General features: G+C 36.1%; 1 protein-coding gene across 2 annotated transcripts in view; it reads right to left on the reverse strand.

Annotated features, from left to right (window-relative positions):
- usp6nl (USP6 N-terminal like) overlaps positions 1-13,724 on the reverse strand; it is a 56,214-nt gene extending 42,490 nt beyond the window's left edge. Inside the window, exons 1-2 of one of the 2 annotated variants that reach the window (XM_065274609.2) lie at positions 13,487-13,724; positions 4,714-4,799 (exon numbers count right to left, since the gene is read on the reverse strand). In XM_065274609.2, coding sequence (XP_065130681.1) covers positions 4,714-4,717 — 4 coding nt within the window. In that variant the 5' untranslated portion in view covers positions 4,718-4,799; positions 13,487-13,724. Of the gene's footprint in view, positions 1-4,713; positions 4,800-7,881; positions 8,007-13,486 lie in introns of those variants that run through there. The other variant, XM_065274610.2, reaches the window with a different exon arrangement.
- Between the last annotated feature and the right edge of the window lie 4,228 nt (positions 13,725-17,952).

Here is a 17,952-nt window from a genome sequence, read left to right on the forward strand (position 1 = left end):
CTGCAAACTAAGTGCTCTTCCGACATACAATATAGTTCTCATTTTTTATCTGCTTAAAAAAATCGCCACGTTTTATTTTGTGCCACCATACTTACTTGTGTAACTACTCATCTAACAGTTTTTAAATAGGGAAAACATGGAAGCGTTTGGTGGCTTCTAAATTGATCCCTGTTTAGATCCTAAGGAATGAATGGGGGTAAGCTAAATGCTAACACATTCACGATACGCAGTACAAAGATTAAGTGTACGCATAAAAAGAAAAAAGATATGTATTACTTCTTCTAAGTTGAGATAAGGACATAGTAAAATATTGAAAAACAACGGTTTTCCTTTAAATATCATGTGTGCCAAGATTCTTCTCATTCTTTTAGTTTCAATGCCCAGTAGCTTGCACACTCTGGCAAAACCAGTAAACCGTTCTTCCTCATTTTCTCAACCTTATCAACCCTGTTAGAATGACTTTCTTTATTAGTAAAGCCAGACGACTGCACAAGTTGTTTTCCATTTTTGCACTAATTGGGGGAAAAATCTTTGGATATGTTGTGAAGAGTAGCACCATTCAAGCTAGTTTTAAAATGCAATACTTTGAAAACAAGGATTGTGTGCATAGTTTACTTGTGAATGTGTGTAACATTTTCCACAAATGTGCAGGTGCAGTTTGCATGTGGGTGCACCTATGAGGAAGTACAAACTAAGCTTTTAGCAGCTGACTACATGTAAAAGGGGAATACAAAGCAATTGTCATTTTGAAGTCAGCCACCTATGAGTTTCATGTACGTGCTCCTGAGTCACACGCACGCACGCACGCACACACACACCCACACACCCTTGAACAAGAGATAAAGTATCGCAGCAAAGTATGAAAACATCATAGTTTCACCATTTAAAACATTATGCCAAACAAAACAACCATTGTTACCCTTGTCAAGGTAACCTGTTAGTGCTTCAGTTGAGACTGTGTGTTTGTGTGTGTGTGTGTGTGTGTGTGTGTGTGTGTGTGTGTGTGTGTGTGTGTGTGCAAACTAAAAGGGCACAGATCCATTTCCTCATGTTCCACTGTTTACTGTGAAATGTAATCACATTCCTGAGTGACTTCCTTCCTGTGATCATCCATCTAAGTTAACTGTGCAAACACACCCACATACTCAACCTCGAACCATGGGCATCTGGGTGAAAGTCACGTGACGTGCTAAACAGGCAGGTTTCTTATATTACTCAGAGCTTGGATTGATTGATGTCTGCTGTGTTTGCGAAATAAGAAAATACAGTTGCCCAAAAACTTTGTATACCTTCTTTAAGAATAATGACACGTAAGCCACACTTTGACATCCAACTGCATTAAATAAAAGATTTAAACAAGTGACTTTTACAAAAAGCACTAATGTTCCTCAGACCTAGACATCACACCCTTAGTCCATGGATGAATGTCTGATGCATAAGAGTAAACTAAATTTAGTAAACTTCAGCAGATTTTAACGTCATATGATTGATCGAATTTTACAGAATACCCTTGTGTGTCGTTTTTACTGTCCACTTGGAAATAAAGCCAAACTGTGATTGATTGTTTTACGTGTCAGTCAGATGGCTTGTTGGGCGGTCCTTGACCAATTCAAGTTTGTTCTGCCGTAATTATGCCGTAAATTAATTTTCTTTTCCCATTATTTTTCTAAGTAATGTGGCAACTTAAAAATATTAAATCTGTAGTACACAGTGAAACATTATTATTAGGATTTTTACGCACCCAAAACATCTGTAATAAACTCTCCAGGTTTTCTGTTAGTATTCAATGAGCATCTGTGAGTGTATGATCAATAAACCCAATCTTCAGGCAGCTGGTAAAGCTGCCATATGTCACAGTACATTACAATTCAGATCAATCATAAGCTGTGACCCAATATTTCATAGATTATAAAACATGAGATGCTGCTCGACGAGGAAATTGAAACCGCATCTTTCTCTTTGGCTTTTAAGGTGTTTCTAAATGAGTCCATCATGGATGATGCCACATCCCTCATTAGATCTGCCACTCATAAGGGTATAAACAGGGGGTAATTGGAGTAATTAACTCAAGAAAGAAACACACAAACAACATTCTCTCCATCAATATCAAAACAACTCATATACAAGGTCAAAAAATTGTTCACACTGCCAGTAGTCGTCTCTTGTACAAATAAACAACAGCTGAAATTAGATCAGTAGAAACAGAAGCTAATAAACAAGCAGCGGTATTATTTTCTTGCTTCAAATTGTCTACACCACATCCACGAGAGCTGCCAAGGACACACACAGACATGCTGCTCCTGTGTAGCTGTCCAGCTATTTCAGGTGCCTTCTATTGTGGCTGTTTATGGTCTTTGTGAGATTTCCTGATTGATGTTGAAGATGAAAGAATCAAGACCCTGCTGAGTCAAGCATTAGACGTGAGACGAAAAGATGGGGGCATGCAAAAAGAAGGTGGGAAAAGATGTGTAGAATTAGCTCAGACTTTAAAGACAACATGAATACACATCAAAGTTTTAAGTCTAAGAACATGTAGATCTGTAAAGTGTTTAGTAAAAAGTTTGCAGAGTATCATTCTAAAGCAAAAGTCCACCCAGCCACACTGTAAAAAAGATTTTTTTGGTTCTTTAATGATAATAACATTAAAGATAATGGTGGTATAATAGCAGGAATGTAAATGTTTTCAGTCCAGGTATATATGGACAAAATGAGAAAAAAAAAGAATACAAAAGTGTTTTCTGAAAGGCTGCAAATACTGGACAATACTTATTTTTATTCATTTCAAACAAAGCCAGTTTGCGAAAAGATCTTCTTTCTATTGTGTCTTCATTCATACACTTACTTGTGAATATGTAAGCCACCTTGTGAATATGTAAGACTATCATTGTTGTTTTAAGAACACCGTAAACCAGTTCAGTTCTCTTCATTCATCCCTAAGAGGCCGACCAATCTACTCTCTCCGTAGTTGCCACACCAGCAACATACTGTTCAGTATGGTCCTGTCCTAAAACCCACCATCTGTGAGATTACACCTCAAATTCCAATTCAACCCTGTATTAACAGGAACTTAATCACAGATCCGAGATTATCTAATCTCAATCAGAATGTTTTTAACTAGATTTTATGGGAATCAAGCTGATTTTAAACCAGATTTAAAGAGATCTACAGATAAATAAAGCGCTTACATTTCAAAGTCTTGTGAAGTTTACTTAATTGGCAACACCAAGAGCCACCTCTGCTCTTAGCTCGAATCTCTGGCTATGACTGGAATTAAACACACAAATGTGCCACCAAAGGTTTTAAAAAAGCGTGCAGAGTATTCACGGTGCATATTTTTTTTTAAATACACCACAGCATGCCATTCCCAAAAATAGCAAAAAATATCCAGAGACGGTTTGACATGTCCATTTACAACCCTAAAATTTGCCCCCAGAATGAAATTACCTATTATTAGCTTATTTGAAAGGGTCATGAATAATAATGTTTGAGCTCTGTGTGTGTAAACAGACCTTATGTTTGAGTCTGAATCAGATGAAAATATGAAATCTAAGGAATAATCAATTGTTTGGAGATTGTCAATGGACTTTTTTGAATGGTAAGTTTGTGTTTTTTCAGTATAGACTTGGAAAACGTAACTGTAACATCAATAGCAGAACTTCAGCCTAAACGCTAGCATATAGCATTAACTAGCATATAGCGCTAACTCAACAGTCACAACTTTTTTTGCATTGTAACAACATTGTAATGTGTCATTTAATGTTGGGGGTACATCTCAACTGTAATGTCACAGTCGGTGTTTGTTAAAATTGGCCTGTTTTCCAGTAGGTATGATGACAAAAAAATCACATGACTAGACAGAGCAGACATTCCCATTTACAAAGATACCAGGAATGTAAAAATCCATTGAGGATTGAGAAAGTTATGATATTTTTAATATTAGAAATCAGAGGAAAAGTTATATATGGATGTCTATGGAATGTGTGTGACCAAAATGCTGCTTATTCACATGTTTTTGCTTATAACTTTCTCTTTTTATCAGATATTTTCATGAAATTTTAACAGAAGGTAGAATTTTGTTAGTACTTTCAAATTAAATTATAAACATTTACTGTTTTAGTCAGAATGGGCATCAGACTTTAGTTGGAATGGGCATCGGACCCATGGTAACCATGATTTTTAGAACGATGCCTGCAGAGGACGTTCTGACAGGACGTTCACTGTAGTCTATTACAAGAAACGTAATATGCAAATTTCCGCGATTTATTTAAATACAATCTCCTCCATAGATTTAGATTACCATGTTTCAGCACCAAGATAAAAGATATTGTGGTCCATCTACGTTTCATTAATGTCCAGAGTTTAGTGGAAGCACACCGACCGGTTGAAAGTGACACACATTTTTAAACCGTTGTTGTGAACTAAAAACACCTCCGAGTTGAAAACTCAAAATATCAAACATACTACAACCTTGCGACGAGGACTGTTTATTGCAAGTCCCGCGCGGGGGCGGAAGCAGATTTTATGCCTAAGAATTTCGACTTGTGTGGCCGCGATGTCAGCATTGCTATTTCCAGTAGCCTTTGCATGCACAAAGTTTACATCAGAAGGAGGAAACAATCGTGTTTGAGACTCACGATATGTCATCATCACCATGTACAAAACACCTTTAAGGGTTGTTGTGATGTTATGCTGATGATGTGTGTATGTACTCACTCATAATGTGATGCTGGGTGTTGGTAGGGGTGTGAGCACCGGGCAAGGTTCTTCTCAACAGCTGTTCTCCTCAAGGAACTCATGACCTGTACACATAAAACAAACACCATTAAGTGCCTATATACATGTTTGGTGTGATTGAATCCTTACTGGTGTCAAAAATCAATCAATGACTTACAAAAGTAATTAAATATGTCTTGAATGATACTAAGAAAGAAAGCATTCTCAGAAAACCAGAGCATTCCAGTCAGCCAGACAAATGTGTTGACATATTCTTATCACTAAAAGAAAGGAATGATAACATTTCACCATCCAAACAACTCAAAGCACAATTTTAAAGCAGAAAAGCCATGTATGTTAATTTTTTTACGGAACATTTATAGCTTTTGGCAGGTCAACCTGTAAATATGATAAACTCCCAGTATCTTAAAAACTAACCCTACCCATGCCCAAACACACAATGATGATATCGAGAATTTGACATCAGCCACCCTGCCATGATGACCCAGTGTAAGAGAATGAACTGCTACACCCACCCTTCCTCGAACTCCTTTATTCAGGACAACTAATAACCCCTCTCAGTAACACACTACCCCTGCCTACCATTCACTATAGTAGAGTAATGATTACTTTCATTGTATGTTTGTGTGTGTGCGTATGTGTGTGGATGATACTAATCTGAAAGTGGTGGACAGCAGCGAGAGGAGGTAATCACTGTAATAAGATGATGCAGAACGGGCGGAGGTGACAGGAAATGATAAGGGTGACCAAGATGGGAATAAGATCTCTTCCTTTAACATGCTTTTAAGATGAGCAGTCATTTACAGTTCAAGGAATGGTTTCCAATTACAATTATGTCATGTTTACTCACCCTTTGTCCCTTTAAACTTGTGTGACTTAATTTTTTTGCCCAAAGGAGTTTACTTTGCTTGTATTTATTGTGACGGTTAGGGCTACATGATATTGAAGAAAAATGTGATGCAAGATAATTGATAGCATCATAACAGCATATGTAGAAGTTTACAGTTACAGTAATTTATTCATTCTTTAAGACAGCTTGAATGTAACTCTACAACCTTGCCTCATTTAGTATAAGCGTTCCTATGAATTTGCAAATTTGTCCCCACCTCTACTTAATCGCACAGCTCAGGCGATAGATATGAATATGCAAATTAGAACACGCCTCCACTCCTACACACCGCCTCTGACCATAGATATGAGCACACGACCACTCGCACCACAGAAGGAGAGCTGAAACAGCAGTGCTGCGATAGTTTCAGCGCAAAGTCTATGCATTCATACATATTTATGGCTTGAACTACTGATCCACTGGTCCAGCTGTGTTGATGTGATTTGTTACATATTCATGATGCAGAAACCGAGGCAATTTCAAACCGATGCTCTCATTCTGTCTTTGGAAATATTAGGTTTATAGAGAAAATACTCAGCAATGGTGTTGAATGATGAACTTGCTCATGCATTGTCTTAAAACATATTAAACATACAACATGGACATAAAAACAACAGGGGGACTGTAAGTTTGTAAAATCAAATTACCAATTAAAATTAATAATACTATTTATACAATTTTAAAAAGTTAAAATAATTTAACCAAATAAATTTCACATTCTTTATGGAAAATAAAACATCACTTGCCTCTTTGACTTTGACTATGGTCCCGTACACACTACATATTAAATTGGTTGTCAGTTCACCTTTTAATGCTTAATCCTGTTCTGTACACACACAGTTCAGTAATTTACGGGACTCACAATCGCATTCTACAACCGAAATGATCAGATCTTGCACTAAAAAACAGCAAACAAGAAAAATCCAATAATAAACCCAAATAACTCCAAACGCTTTACCTCAAAAATCTAATTATAGGAACAGGCACCTTCACACTTTAATAACACCAAAAACTTGATCGCTTCATGAGCCAAAAGCCATAAACGGTTAAGCGCCAAAACGGTATATACGTACAAAAAAGACGAGGACCTGGCAACACTGCAATACAGCGCGCTGTGGAGCAGCCTCAAAAATGAGTACAATGCACAACGCCAAGGCGGAGGTTTATTGCAAAACATAAGCGAAGTGATAAGCACGCGAGAAGGCAGAACGTTGCTATGGTTATCTTGGTGCCAATCATCACATTTTCGGGAGTGAGTCTTGTTCTGTACAGACATGTAACAAACATTTAGGGGATTCACTCCCGCATTTAAATGCGGTTGACACACCTGAAAGTTTGTAGTGTGTACGAGGCCTATAGACGGTTTCAGCAGTAACAACATTAACAAACGGCTTTCGTAGAATACGCGTAACTTCCGGTAAACTCTGCGAAGAATCAATAACAACAGAGTCATTTCAGAGTAGTTTATTACTGATTACAAGCAAAATAAATAACAAGTAGATTACCTTAGTTCATATATCATAGCTAAAGCGTATCAAAAACTACGCTGAGTTAACGTTAAAAATGTGTACTATATAATGTATACAATGTTAACTACAGAGCGGCTGCCAAACCTCCCATTACATAGCGGTGATCCACGTCTTGAGGAAACCAAAACATTTGTTATTTTCGACGAGGTATTTGTTTCAAAGTTTAGTTTAGCCACCAGTCAGACTATTAAAGGGCCCATATTTCGTGGATAAAAAGCACATTACTTTGGTTATTTGGTGTAATACAATGCGTTTGCGTGATTTATGGTTCCAAAAACGCATTAGTTTCCACATATTGTACATTTTTTTAGCACCTCTAAGTCCCGCCCATCTGTAACAGGTCGTTTTGTACAAAGCTCATCATTTTGAAAAAGCGCGGTGTGAACCGATTAGCCAGCTATCCAGTACATTGTGATTTACGAATCACGAAAACGGAAATGTGGTTCTCCTTAACAACCAATATTGAGAGCCAGGAGATACTATCGTCTTATCAATACAAACCTGCATCTGACCCAGAAAACACAGATGACTAAGCTGATCGATCAACTTTACCAGCACGATGTGAGAAGAACGTAACAGATTGGTAAGGTAAGGATGCTAAAACAAAACCATGTCTGCGTTTGTGATCGTAGAAATGACAAACAAGCGCTACTCTGTCTGCACAGCACAAAACTCGTGCTTGAATCGTCAGTAGGATATTTATTAAATATGAAAACATCGACTACTTACAGAATGTCAGTCAGCAGAACCAGAGTAGTTGCAAAGATGAAGCCTTTGTGTACATCCAGCCTTGTAACTCCTCCGTGTTTAGAAAGTAGTGCATTTGTAAAATGTGCAGCACACAATTGAACATTTGAGCTGTACTGTTCTGAAACAGTGTTGTTAATAAAACCTAACCACTGGTTTCTTAATGTTTACTCAATTGGAAGGGCAAACAAAGTAGTTTGCCTTTCGCAACAAAACACACAGCGTCTGCTCGACATGGCGGGAGCAACAATACTACAGCGCTTTGCATATGCATTAGGGCGGTGTTATGAAAATGTTCAAACCATTATGACGTCTAACTGCATGGGCGTGTTTGAACGAGCCGTTTTAGATTTTAGACTTTTAAAAAGAAGACACTATAAAAACAAAGGAAAACATGAAATTGAGTCATGACTATTTTAAACAGACCGAAATCGCAACAACTCACGTGCGTCCGATGAAACGGTCTATACGCAACTTTAAGTATATTTTATAGTTTCAACATATCTTACAGTACAAGTGAAAAAAATTAAAAACAGGGTCTGCCAAGCAATGAAAGACATATAAAAGAATCAACAAGTGGTCAGTATTATTCATTAGCTCCATTTCAAGACTTCTGAAGCTATATGGGAGATTCATGTGAGAAATAGACTGAAATGTATCTTCCTATTTGCTTAAAAATCTCGCATAACTCTCCTTTTTTCACTTGCAGAGTTAAAAGAGCTAAAAATTATGTTTTGATCGACTTAAGGGAGAATAATTATTGTTGGGACAAGTATTCCCTTAAACAAAAATGTGTTTTGATCATGTTGAATCTCAATTAGGGATGCACCGAAATGAAAATTCTTGGCCGAAACCGAAAATGAGGAAACCAAGGCCGAAAAACCGAAACCGAAACACTGAAATAAATTATTATGCCAGTTATTAGTACAAATGCATTTATGGCTATCACTATGTACTAACTTTACTACGGGTGTGTGACAGATCACAAAACTCACGGTTCAGATCACATTACAGTTTTTGAGGCACGGATCGGATTATTTTTCAGATCAGCAAAAAGGGGGTGGGGAAAATCTAATAAAGAAATTACAAACATTTATAAAAAAGAACAAAGCTGCACATTAATAAGGGCTAACATTAGCATTAGGTACAGAAATCGAATTAAATGAGTCATAACACTGTCTTTATTGTATAAATTAAATATGTTATTATTTTTAGAGCTATTTGTCTCTTTGTTAGACTTAAGTAGGTTAATTGATGCTACTGTCTCTTTAAATAAGCAGAGACTGGTTTATGACTGTAATCTATACATACACTTAAGACATAAACAAATGTTTTTATTAGAAAAAGAATACTTTGGAGATAATTTTGTTTATATTTGCCCTGTCAATAACAGAAAGATTTTACGTTCGCTTGTTTGCGTCTCACTCGTGTGTGCACTATTGAGGGCACTTAAACGCGCGCGCACACAGAGAACGAAGGCGAATCCCAAATAGCGCAGCATAAAAACGTTACGTTGTTTTTCATTGCTTTATTCGGCACATGTATGTTAATGGACTGTACAGTATGAGACACATTTGCGCGACTCTCTCTAAAGTTTACAAATCAAGAGTTCTGATCTTTGAAGGGCATACTCACTGTTATGATCAAGTCTGGACCGGACACAACCGCATGTGCCTCTGTGCGTACTTTAGCTCCTTTTTGTGGTTAAATACATCCACGCCGCATACATGTTGCTTCAGACAAGCACATGCAGGTCGTGGTTTCTGTTTGCGTCATCACAACATTTCGGCCATATTGTTTCGGTGATAAAAGTATTTCGGCCGAAAGCCGAATATTCGGTGCATCCCTAATCTCAATAATTCTCTAAAATATTCAAACTTGACACATACTGACAAACATATGTGGAAAGAACAAATGAAAATTGAGAACTATAGTAAATTGAAAGGTTTTCAACTAAAAAACTTTGACCTTTTACTCACATAAAGACACTGTATGGCTTTACACAACTTGGAATTTGTTAAATTTGTTTGAATATTTTTCAAAACTCTCTATATTCCACTATACAGGTTTGAAGGACATGAGGGTGAGAAAATTAAGATTTTATTTTTTGTGAAAACCATTATTTCAGATCAAAACGAGACAAAGAGAAAGAGTAGGCAGGTGAGCATGAAAAAGAGATACAGTGTGGAAAGCTGGTCTTAATGATGGGATTACTGCAACCATATGTTCACACCAGAAAGAGGAACAACCGTGTGAGGGTGAAGTTAAACTAGTGAATTCAGAACAACCACATCACATAGACACAATGTACTTAGTTTAACATCTGAATGTCAGTGCGTGTGTTCTGTTGGAGTCAGACCACTTCTCTCTCTGCCAGCGGGCATCAGTAGCGCTGGGCAACCATTCAGTGCCATGGCTGGAGCTCAGGAATCTGGAGACCTTTACACGCTATGTGTTTACATGCATATGGGCCTCATTTATTGTAACTGAACATCCAGTTTGATCTTGCTTAAAGTAGTATACGTAGTAGGGTGAAATATCAAATATTTATGGTATACTTTGTATTTTATTTGATATCAAATTAATAAATAACATGAACATGATTTCAACATATATTTTTGTGAGACCACTGAAATGTAAAGACCGCACCGCACAAGATGTCTATGTGTTTTAAACCTATGGTTGAGTGAAATATGGAAAACCCAACTGATGAGTTTAAATCATGCCATACTGGGTTGTTGTAACTCATTAACACATAATAATCCAACATTAGCATTAAATAACATTAAAGGTGCAGTGTGTAAAGTTTAGCGGCATCTAGTGGTGAGGTTGCGAATTGCAACCAATGGCTCAGTTCACTGCTCACATCTTGCTTTTGAAATGCATAGAGAAGCTACGAAGTATGTCCGTTAAGGTCTTTTGTAGAAAAATGGTGGCACAAAATGGCGAATTCAATGTAAGGGGACCCTCGGTTTGTAGATAAAAACGTCTCATTCTAAGGTAATGAAAACATAACGGTTCATTATGAAAGGTCTTTATACACCCCTGATAATATAGTTTTGTATATTATTTGTATATTATTCTGTCAAGAGATCCTTCTAAAAATTACACAGTGCACCTTTAACAAAGATGAATAAATGCTGAAAAACTAGTTGATTGTTAGTTCATGTTAGCTAATGGATTTATCAAATAACCATTTTGTAAACATTACCTTTAAATATAAAGGATGTACACATCTAGATCACCTAGCCCATAAGGTCCAGCAATAAAACCAAGTGGCAATGTGTACGTGCTTGTGTCCTGCTGGGTTAGGGGAAATGTTTCACAAAAGTAATAACTGTGTCCCACACTATAGTGCCCGCCAGAGAGCTGTCTAAATGTGTCAACTATGAACGCTTTGCTCAAATGTGTTGCCATGGCACAAAGTCTCCCACACACAGGAACTGATCTGTCCTTATCTGTGGGCTAAACCAGTTTACTTCCCCAACTCTCCAGCTGTATTCAATCATCAAACATCTCTTTCTCTGTGTGTGTGTGTGAGTGTGTTTCAGCTATTGGATTGCCTCTATCACCAGAATAAAGGCTTGAGGTGTCTGCGGTGACTGTCTAGGGCAGTGGTCTCCAACATGGTGCCAGCGGGCACCAGGTTGCCCGCACAGTGTCTGTGAGTTGCCCGCCAAAGCACATTCTTTTAATAGCATAAAACATATCAACAAGTCAAATAAAATCAATATAAATATATAACTATATAAAAAAGTAGCCCTCCAGCCCTGTTTTATCCATTGTGGTAGCGTTTGCCCACAAAAAGTTTGGAGACCCCTGGTCTAGGGGATTTAGGCTCTTGATCACTGTTTTGTTTGTTATAACAAACTAGTACCTACAAACTGCCAAATCTTATTTTTTATATTCTTTTCTACAGCAGGATTACAAAAGTACTCATCTTTCTACTGTACATAATCTGATTTCACATGAAACGTATAATTTTGGATATTGGCATAGGAGCTACATTCTTCAAATGAAAACCTATCCCCATGGTTCAGTCTGACTTCATGCACCGCTTCCGGGTCCAAACAATCTCGAATGCCATAGCCATAGGGAATAAAAAACACTAATATACACTCAAATTATAAATTACCAAAATCCTAATTTTTATCTCCATAACAAAGTAAGAGAAAATCAGACATGGACTTGTGGATTTGTTTATGAATGATTAATATATTACTGTTTGTGATTCTGTGAGCCTGGAGACTGCTGTGTACACTGTGAGTTTATAAATTTTTTGTTTAAATGTATGATATGAATAGATAGCGCTCATAAACGGCTGCTCAAATAATATCCTCCATTGAAATAAGTGAAGGCTTGGACCTGGAAACAGTATTCCTTACGTCACGACTTAATAAATGAAAAGTCATCATTTTCATCAGTAAATCCATATCAAATAGTGCTCTCAGTAACACTTTACAATAAGGTTTATTTTGCTAATATTAGCTAATACAATTAAATATAAATTTATGCCATTATTGAATAAATTGAAGTTTCTCATTTATATGTATTCTATTACAATATAATAAACACACCTGTAATGAATGTACAGTACTATAAAGTATCTATATGAACATATACCTAAGCAAAGTAAAGGCTTTAAGGGTTGTTTTTAAAAATGTATTTAAATATACTGTATGAATTTATATTCCATATGCTTATTTCTTCATTTTTGGGGGGCATAAACATTAATAAAACATACATATTTCATTCAATGAATCATCATATCTGATAATGATGAGGGTTCTGCTTTATATGACAGGACAGTAAAGTGTGTGTCATGCACACGTAAAGCATATGAGAGCATAAAAACAGACAAACAGCTAACATCTTTATAGGATCTATATGAAAGATTTGCAATGATCTATAATGAAAAATCTGGAAGTTAAATACACTATAAATTATCAGAGTATATTAACATGTTACCCCAACACACTTTATAGAATACCATGTTATTATAACCATAGTAACTTACTTCGTGCAGTTTTCATTTATCACTACTGTTTTGCTTACAGTAACAACTGTACTTGTGATTTAGGACATTTTTAGATTTGGTTCGTGTACCAAAAACGTTGTTAAATATTATAAAATATATAAAAATAAATATTCGAAATCTGTAATTTATGTTTCAAGCATTTAGAGGCGTTTGGGACAGCTAATGAGTGACACCACCCTTATCCAATTAGCGTTCGGCAACCGTGACGCTCAGCCAATGAGAGCGTGCTGTTTGTGTTTATGAACAACCCATCAACATCAATCTGCTATTGGAGGCCGTCCGAGCATTTGGCTCGCTAGGCCTCATTGAATACAATTAAAAACAACTTTAGAGTGAATTAAAAACACTTTACCCCCCTAACAGCATATAAACGCTTGTAATCAGTTATAAGGCTATGTTGCGGTGGGCAGAGCTCTTTTTAACTGCCACGTTTCTCTGTTCGGGGCTCAAACTGCCCCGCTAACGCTACTTTAGCAGGACCACAAACACGCTGAACTTTATCATGATCAATGTATGCGATTCATTAAGGATAGACCACCGCACATTTACCTTTGAAGCTTGCGTCCGCGCTCCGCTTACATTGTTTCACCCGGTCCCGTGGTATAAATGAAGGCGAAATAGTCGCATTGTCCGGCAGCAGGAAGTCGGCAGTGTTCCCGTTGAAGTGAGTGAGAAGTACTCTCACTATGGAAACCCCTGCAGCAGCGTCTCAGGTAGTCACGCACCGCCCGCCCGCCGCGTGCTGCAGCTCACACCCGGCCCACATCCAAATAATACAGTAGTCATACAGTTACATTCCTGCGTTATCTCTCTCGCTATCTCCCTCTCTCTCTTTCTTTTTTTATGTAACTCTGAAGTTGGCCAATGAATTTAAAATAAATGGCATTAAAAAATTAAAAATAATAAAAACATCTTTACGATATTTATTATATCATATACATCAATACATATATCAATTAAATATATCAATTATGCTTTAAAAATGCTACATGGTACCACATACTTATTGGCGTGTCTGTGTTCTGAAAGAATTTCGCACAATGAAAAGGAATAAACATAGATGTGACTTTATTTTCTTTGGTGCCTGGTGATATCTGTTACATTGTGTAGACTTCTTGATGTCTGAGTTTAGTTGCAAGTTAAGTACATTTTATCAATGTGTACATGTTATTTAAAGCATCTTCTTAAAATAATCACATAGTCGCCAGTGCACAAAATTAATGGCTCTGAGTTCCATCTTGTGGCAAACATATGTAACTACAATCACAATTTCATATTAAAACATTCCTGAGCTGAGGAATATAAGAAAATAAGTTTAGCCTGGGAAAGTTGTTGGGTCAGCTGGTCTTACAGCCTGACCAGTTAAGCCATCTTAAAAATTAACCGAAACACAGCTAGACCAACTTGCTACACCAGCAAAACCAGTTTATAGCTAGCTGGGGGTTTTTTCAGTAGGGATATCAAATCCTCTAAATTTTACCCCTCTAAGATTGTCATTTAAAATGTGTTCATTCATTTATCACTGGTATTTTTGCACTGTCGCTTTATTTAAAAATCATGGGTCAGTTTTATTATGTGTGAATATCCTTATAACTATTATAAATGCAGCTGCACAATATGAACACTAGAGGGGAGCAGACAATCACGTTATACCACGTAACTCTATCTTACAAAGTATTCATTATGCAAATCTGTTTTATTGCTGTTGAATAAGTCTTTGTCATAAAACAGTGTACATACTCCCACAGTATTAATCGTATTTATGATACCACCCTTAATTACTTTTGTAAGGTAATATACAGTACTGTGCAAAAGTCTAAGGCCATCATGCTAGAATTATATTTGTTGTTTTTGCAATTGTATAGTGATCATACATAATTATTTCTCAGTCTCTTTATTACGATTCAACCATAAAATGCAGAATATTTGTATGTGGTGTGGTATTAAAAACAGTATAAAAGTGCAAGCTGAAGTGTAAAGTATTTAGGGTAAACTCCCCTTCCACTTGAGCAATAGCAGGCAGCTGCAGGATCTCTTAAACCTAAATGAAATCCTTATTTCTAATTCTAATCGAATGACTTCAGGACTTCAGTCTCCTCAAAAAAGCTCAAGATGTGTTTCATGCCAAGAGAGGTCACACTAAATACTGACTGATGCCTGAAGACGTCATTTAGTTCTGAAAATGGTTTTGTTTTTAATTTTGTGTACATATTTCCTAAATAAACATAAATATGGATGGACATTAAAACTTTGCTAAAACAACAAAGCTGGTGATGGTGGCCTAAGACATTTGCACAATACTTCAAAAATTAATGTTTGGTAATTGAACACTTTCACTGCTTTTGAATTCTAGGATTTGAATAATTGTTACTATATTAAAACTATAAATATTTTAATATTAATTTGTCATTTCTTAGTATGATGGCAGACACTTTGGCCTATATATATAATATATAAATAAAATTAGTGCTGGGCATAGATTAATCTCATACAAAATAAAAGTGTGTGTAATTATTATGTGTATATATAAATACTCACACATTTATGTATGTATTTAAGAAACATTTACATGTGTATATATTTATTAATATTTTTGAATATTCTATATAAAACAAAAAACGATATATATATATATATATATATATATATATATATATATATATATATATATATATATATATATATATATATATATAATGTTTGTGTGTTTAAATATACATAATATTTACACACAGCACAAACTCATATATTGTGCAAAAAATTTATTTTATTTTGTATGAGATTAATCTAGATTAATCTATGCCCAGCCCTACATAAAATACATAAAATCTAATGCATACAATAATAAAGTTAATACCCAACAATATGTTGAATTAACTAAAATCACACAAGCAATTCCCCTTGCACATAAATAAATTATATTGCTTTTCCTTTTCGTACAAACACTTTGTTAAAGTTATTTAATGTGATTAAAACCCAGTTGTATTTCAGTCTAAATCAATTTTATTATTTTTCTCACCTTACCTGCAGCCACACGTAGTCAAGATCTGGCCTCTTAATCCATTATGTTGCCGTTTTATTAGCTCAAAGCCAGAATAAACACCTTTTTGTACCTTCTTATAAAAGCCTTTGGAAATCCAGCAGATGTCTTTGATGAAATGATCTGACAAGACCAAATTCACTTTTCAGTCATTCAATGACACCGACTCCTTTAGTTCTGTTGATTTTTCAAGTGATGCAGTTGTATCATGTATCTGAAAACGCAGCAATACTTATCTTTTCACTTTTGAGGATTGCTATTCTGACTCACATGTTTAATACCTTGGGTCTCCGGTAAGGTAAATTAAATAGTTTGTACCCAGATGTTAAGTAACTACTCCATATTTTGTAATATTGCTGTAAAAAAGCCCTTCATTTTTAAACCCCCAACAATGTTGTTGTGGCTGCTATTGCTATATTCTTCACAGCATGAAAGTAGTTTACCCCAAAATAAATATTCTGTCATCACGTCGTTTGACATGAAGATCTCATTGCTTCAGAGGACTTGCAACACAGCACATTAGTCTACTTTGATGCTACTTTTATTGTTATTTTGACCTTTTGAAGCTATTGATAACCATCCTCTACTGTTTGACACCTTGTGCATTCTGCACACCTCTCACTTTGTGTTCCACTGACTAATAAAAAATGTACCCATTTCAAATCATATGAAGGTAAAAAATAATTTGAGCTTAAAGAAATCATTTACCCAAAAATTCAGCTATTATTCAGTCAAAAAGCTGTATGCGTTTCTTTATTCTGCTAAACACAGATTTTTTGTATAAATGATTGTAGCCACATAGTTAACGGTACCCAGTGACTTTCCATACTATTTTTCCTACTATGGAAGTCAATGGGTACCATCAATGGGTACCATTTGCTTTTTTCCAGGAAAAAGTACTGTCTCAATTCAGTAACATAAAGGCCTGGTTTTACAGACAAGGCTTAGCTAAAGCAAAGACTATGTGTATTTAAATGAAGATATTTAATAAACATACCTGGGGAAAAGTTACTGGTTTGCATCTTGAGACAAATCTTATTGGCACATTTTAAGATCTGTTATTTTTTGCTTAAATATTTGTTTTAGTCTAAAAAATATTTAATAACACCAAAACATTAAAAGAGCACCGTTCCAGACATCATTTCTTTGTCTGGAATGTACAGTAGCATTACCATCATTTATCAAAATATCTTGTGTTCAACAGAATAAAGAAATTCATACAAGTTTACAACAACATTAGGGTGAATAATAATAACAGAATTAGCATTTTTGAGTAAACTATCCCTTTAAATGTGAACAATAAACAAAAGCAATCCCTGAATCCCTAACACCTCCTATCACTTTTTTCAAACCCTTTTGAGCATGTCACATTTCAATAGTATGTTTTAGATTGAAAGTAAATTGATTTGGGACTCTCTGGTATCTCTGTAGGGATGCAGTGGACACATGGACAGCACATAGTGAATAGGGACACAGACATAAGAACAGACGGGGGCCACGCCCAGAGCAGCAGTACAGTACAGAACAGTGTGACCTCATTTTAGTCAGCACCTTCAGTTTTATACCAGCTTGTCTTCAACCCCAACATGGTTGAGTTTGTTAATTAGCTCATCTACTGGAAGTTTTAAGGAAATGGGTCAATTTGACATTTCCCAATTCCTCGATTTTGAGGTCAGGCTTTGCGTCCCGTTGAAACGGGGTCTCACGTTGGGGTATTTTATAAATAGCGCACGAAGAGGCTGTCCATCTACTGTTACAGCGAATTGGGCTGCACAGAAATATACATATGCAGATCTTTATGTATATTTACCATGTTTGGTGATGTAAATAAAGGAAAGCAAATATTCACAAACGATACAGAGAAAAGTGAGGTGGGAAAAAGAGAAGAAAGAGAGAGAGACGTGAAACACCAGAGGGTTGCGTGAACGTCTGTACGACAATAGACAGATACTGGAACACCACGCCACAGAGAAAG

The sequence above is a fragment of the Paramisgurnus dabryanus genome, chromosome 1, assembly GCF_030506205.2.
Source record: "Paramisgurnus dabryanus chromosome 1, PD_genome_1.1, whole genome shotgun sequence".
NCBI classification, from domain to species: Eukaryota; Metazoa; Chordata; class Actinopteri; order Cypriniformes; family Cobitidae; genus Paramisgurnus; species Paramisgurnus dabryanus.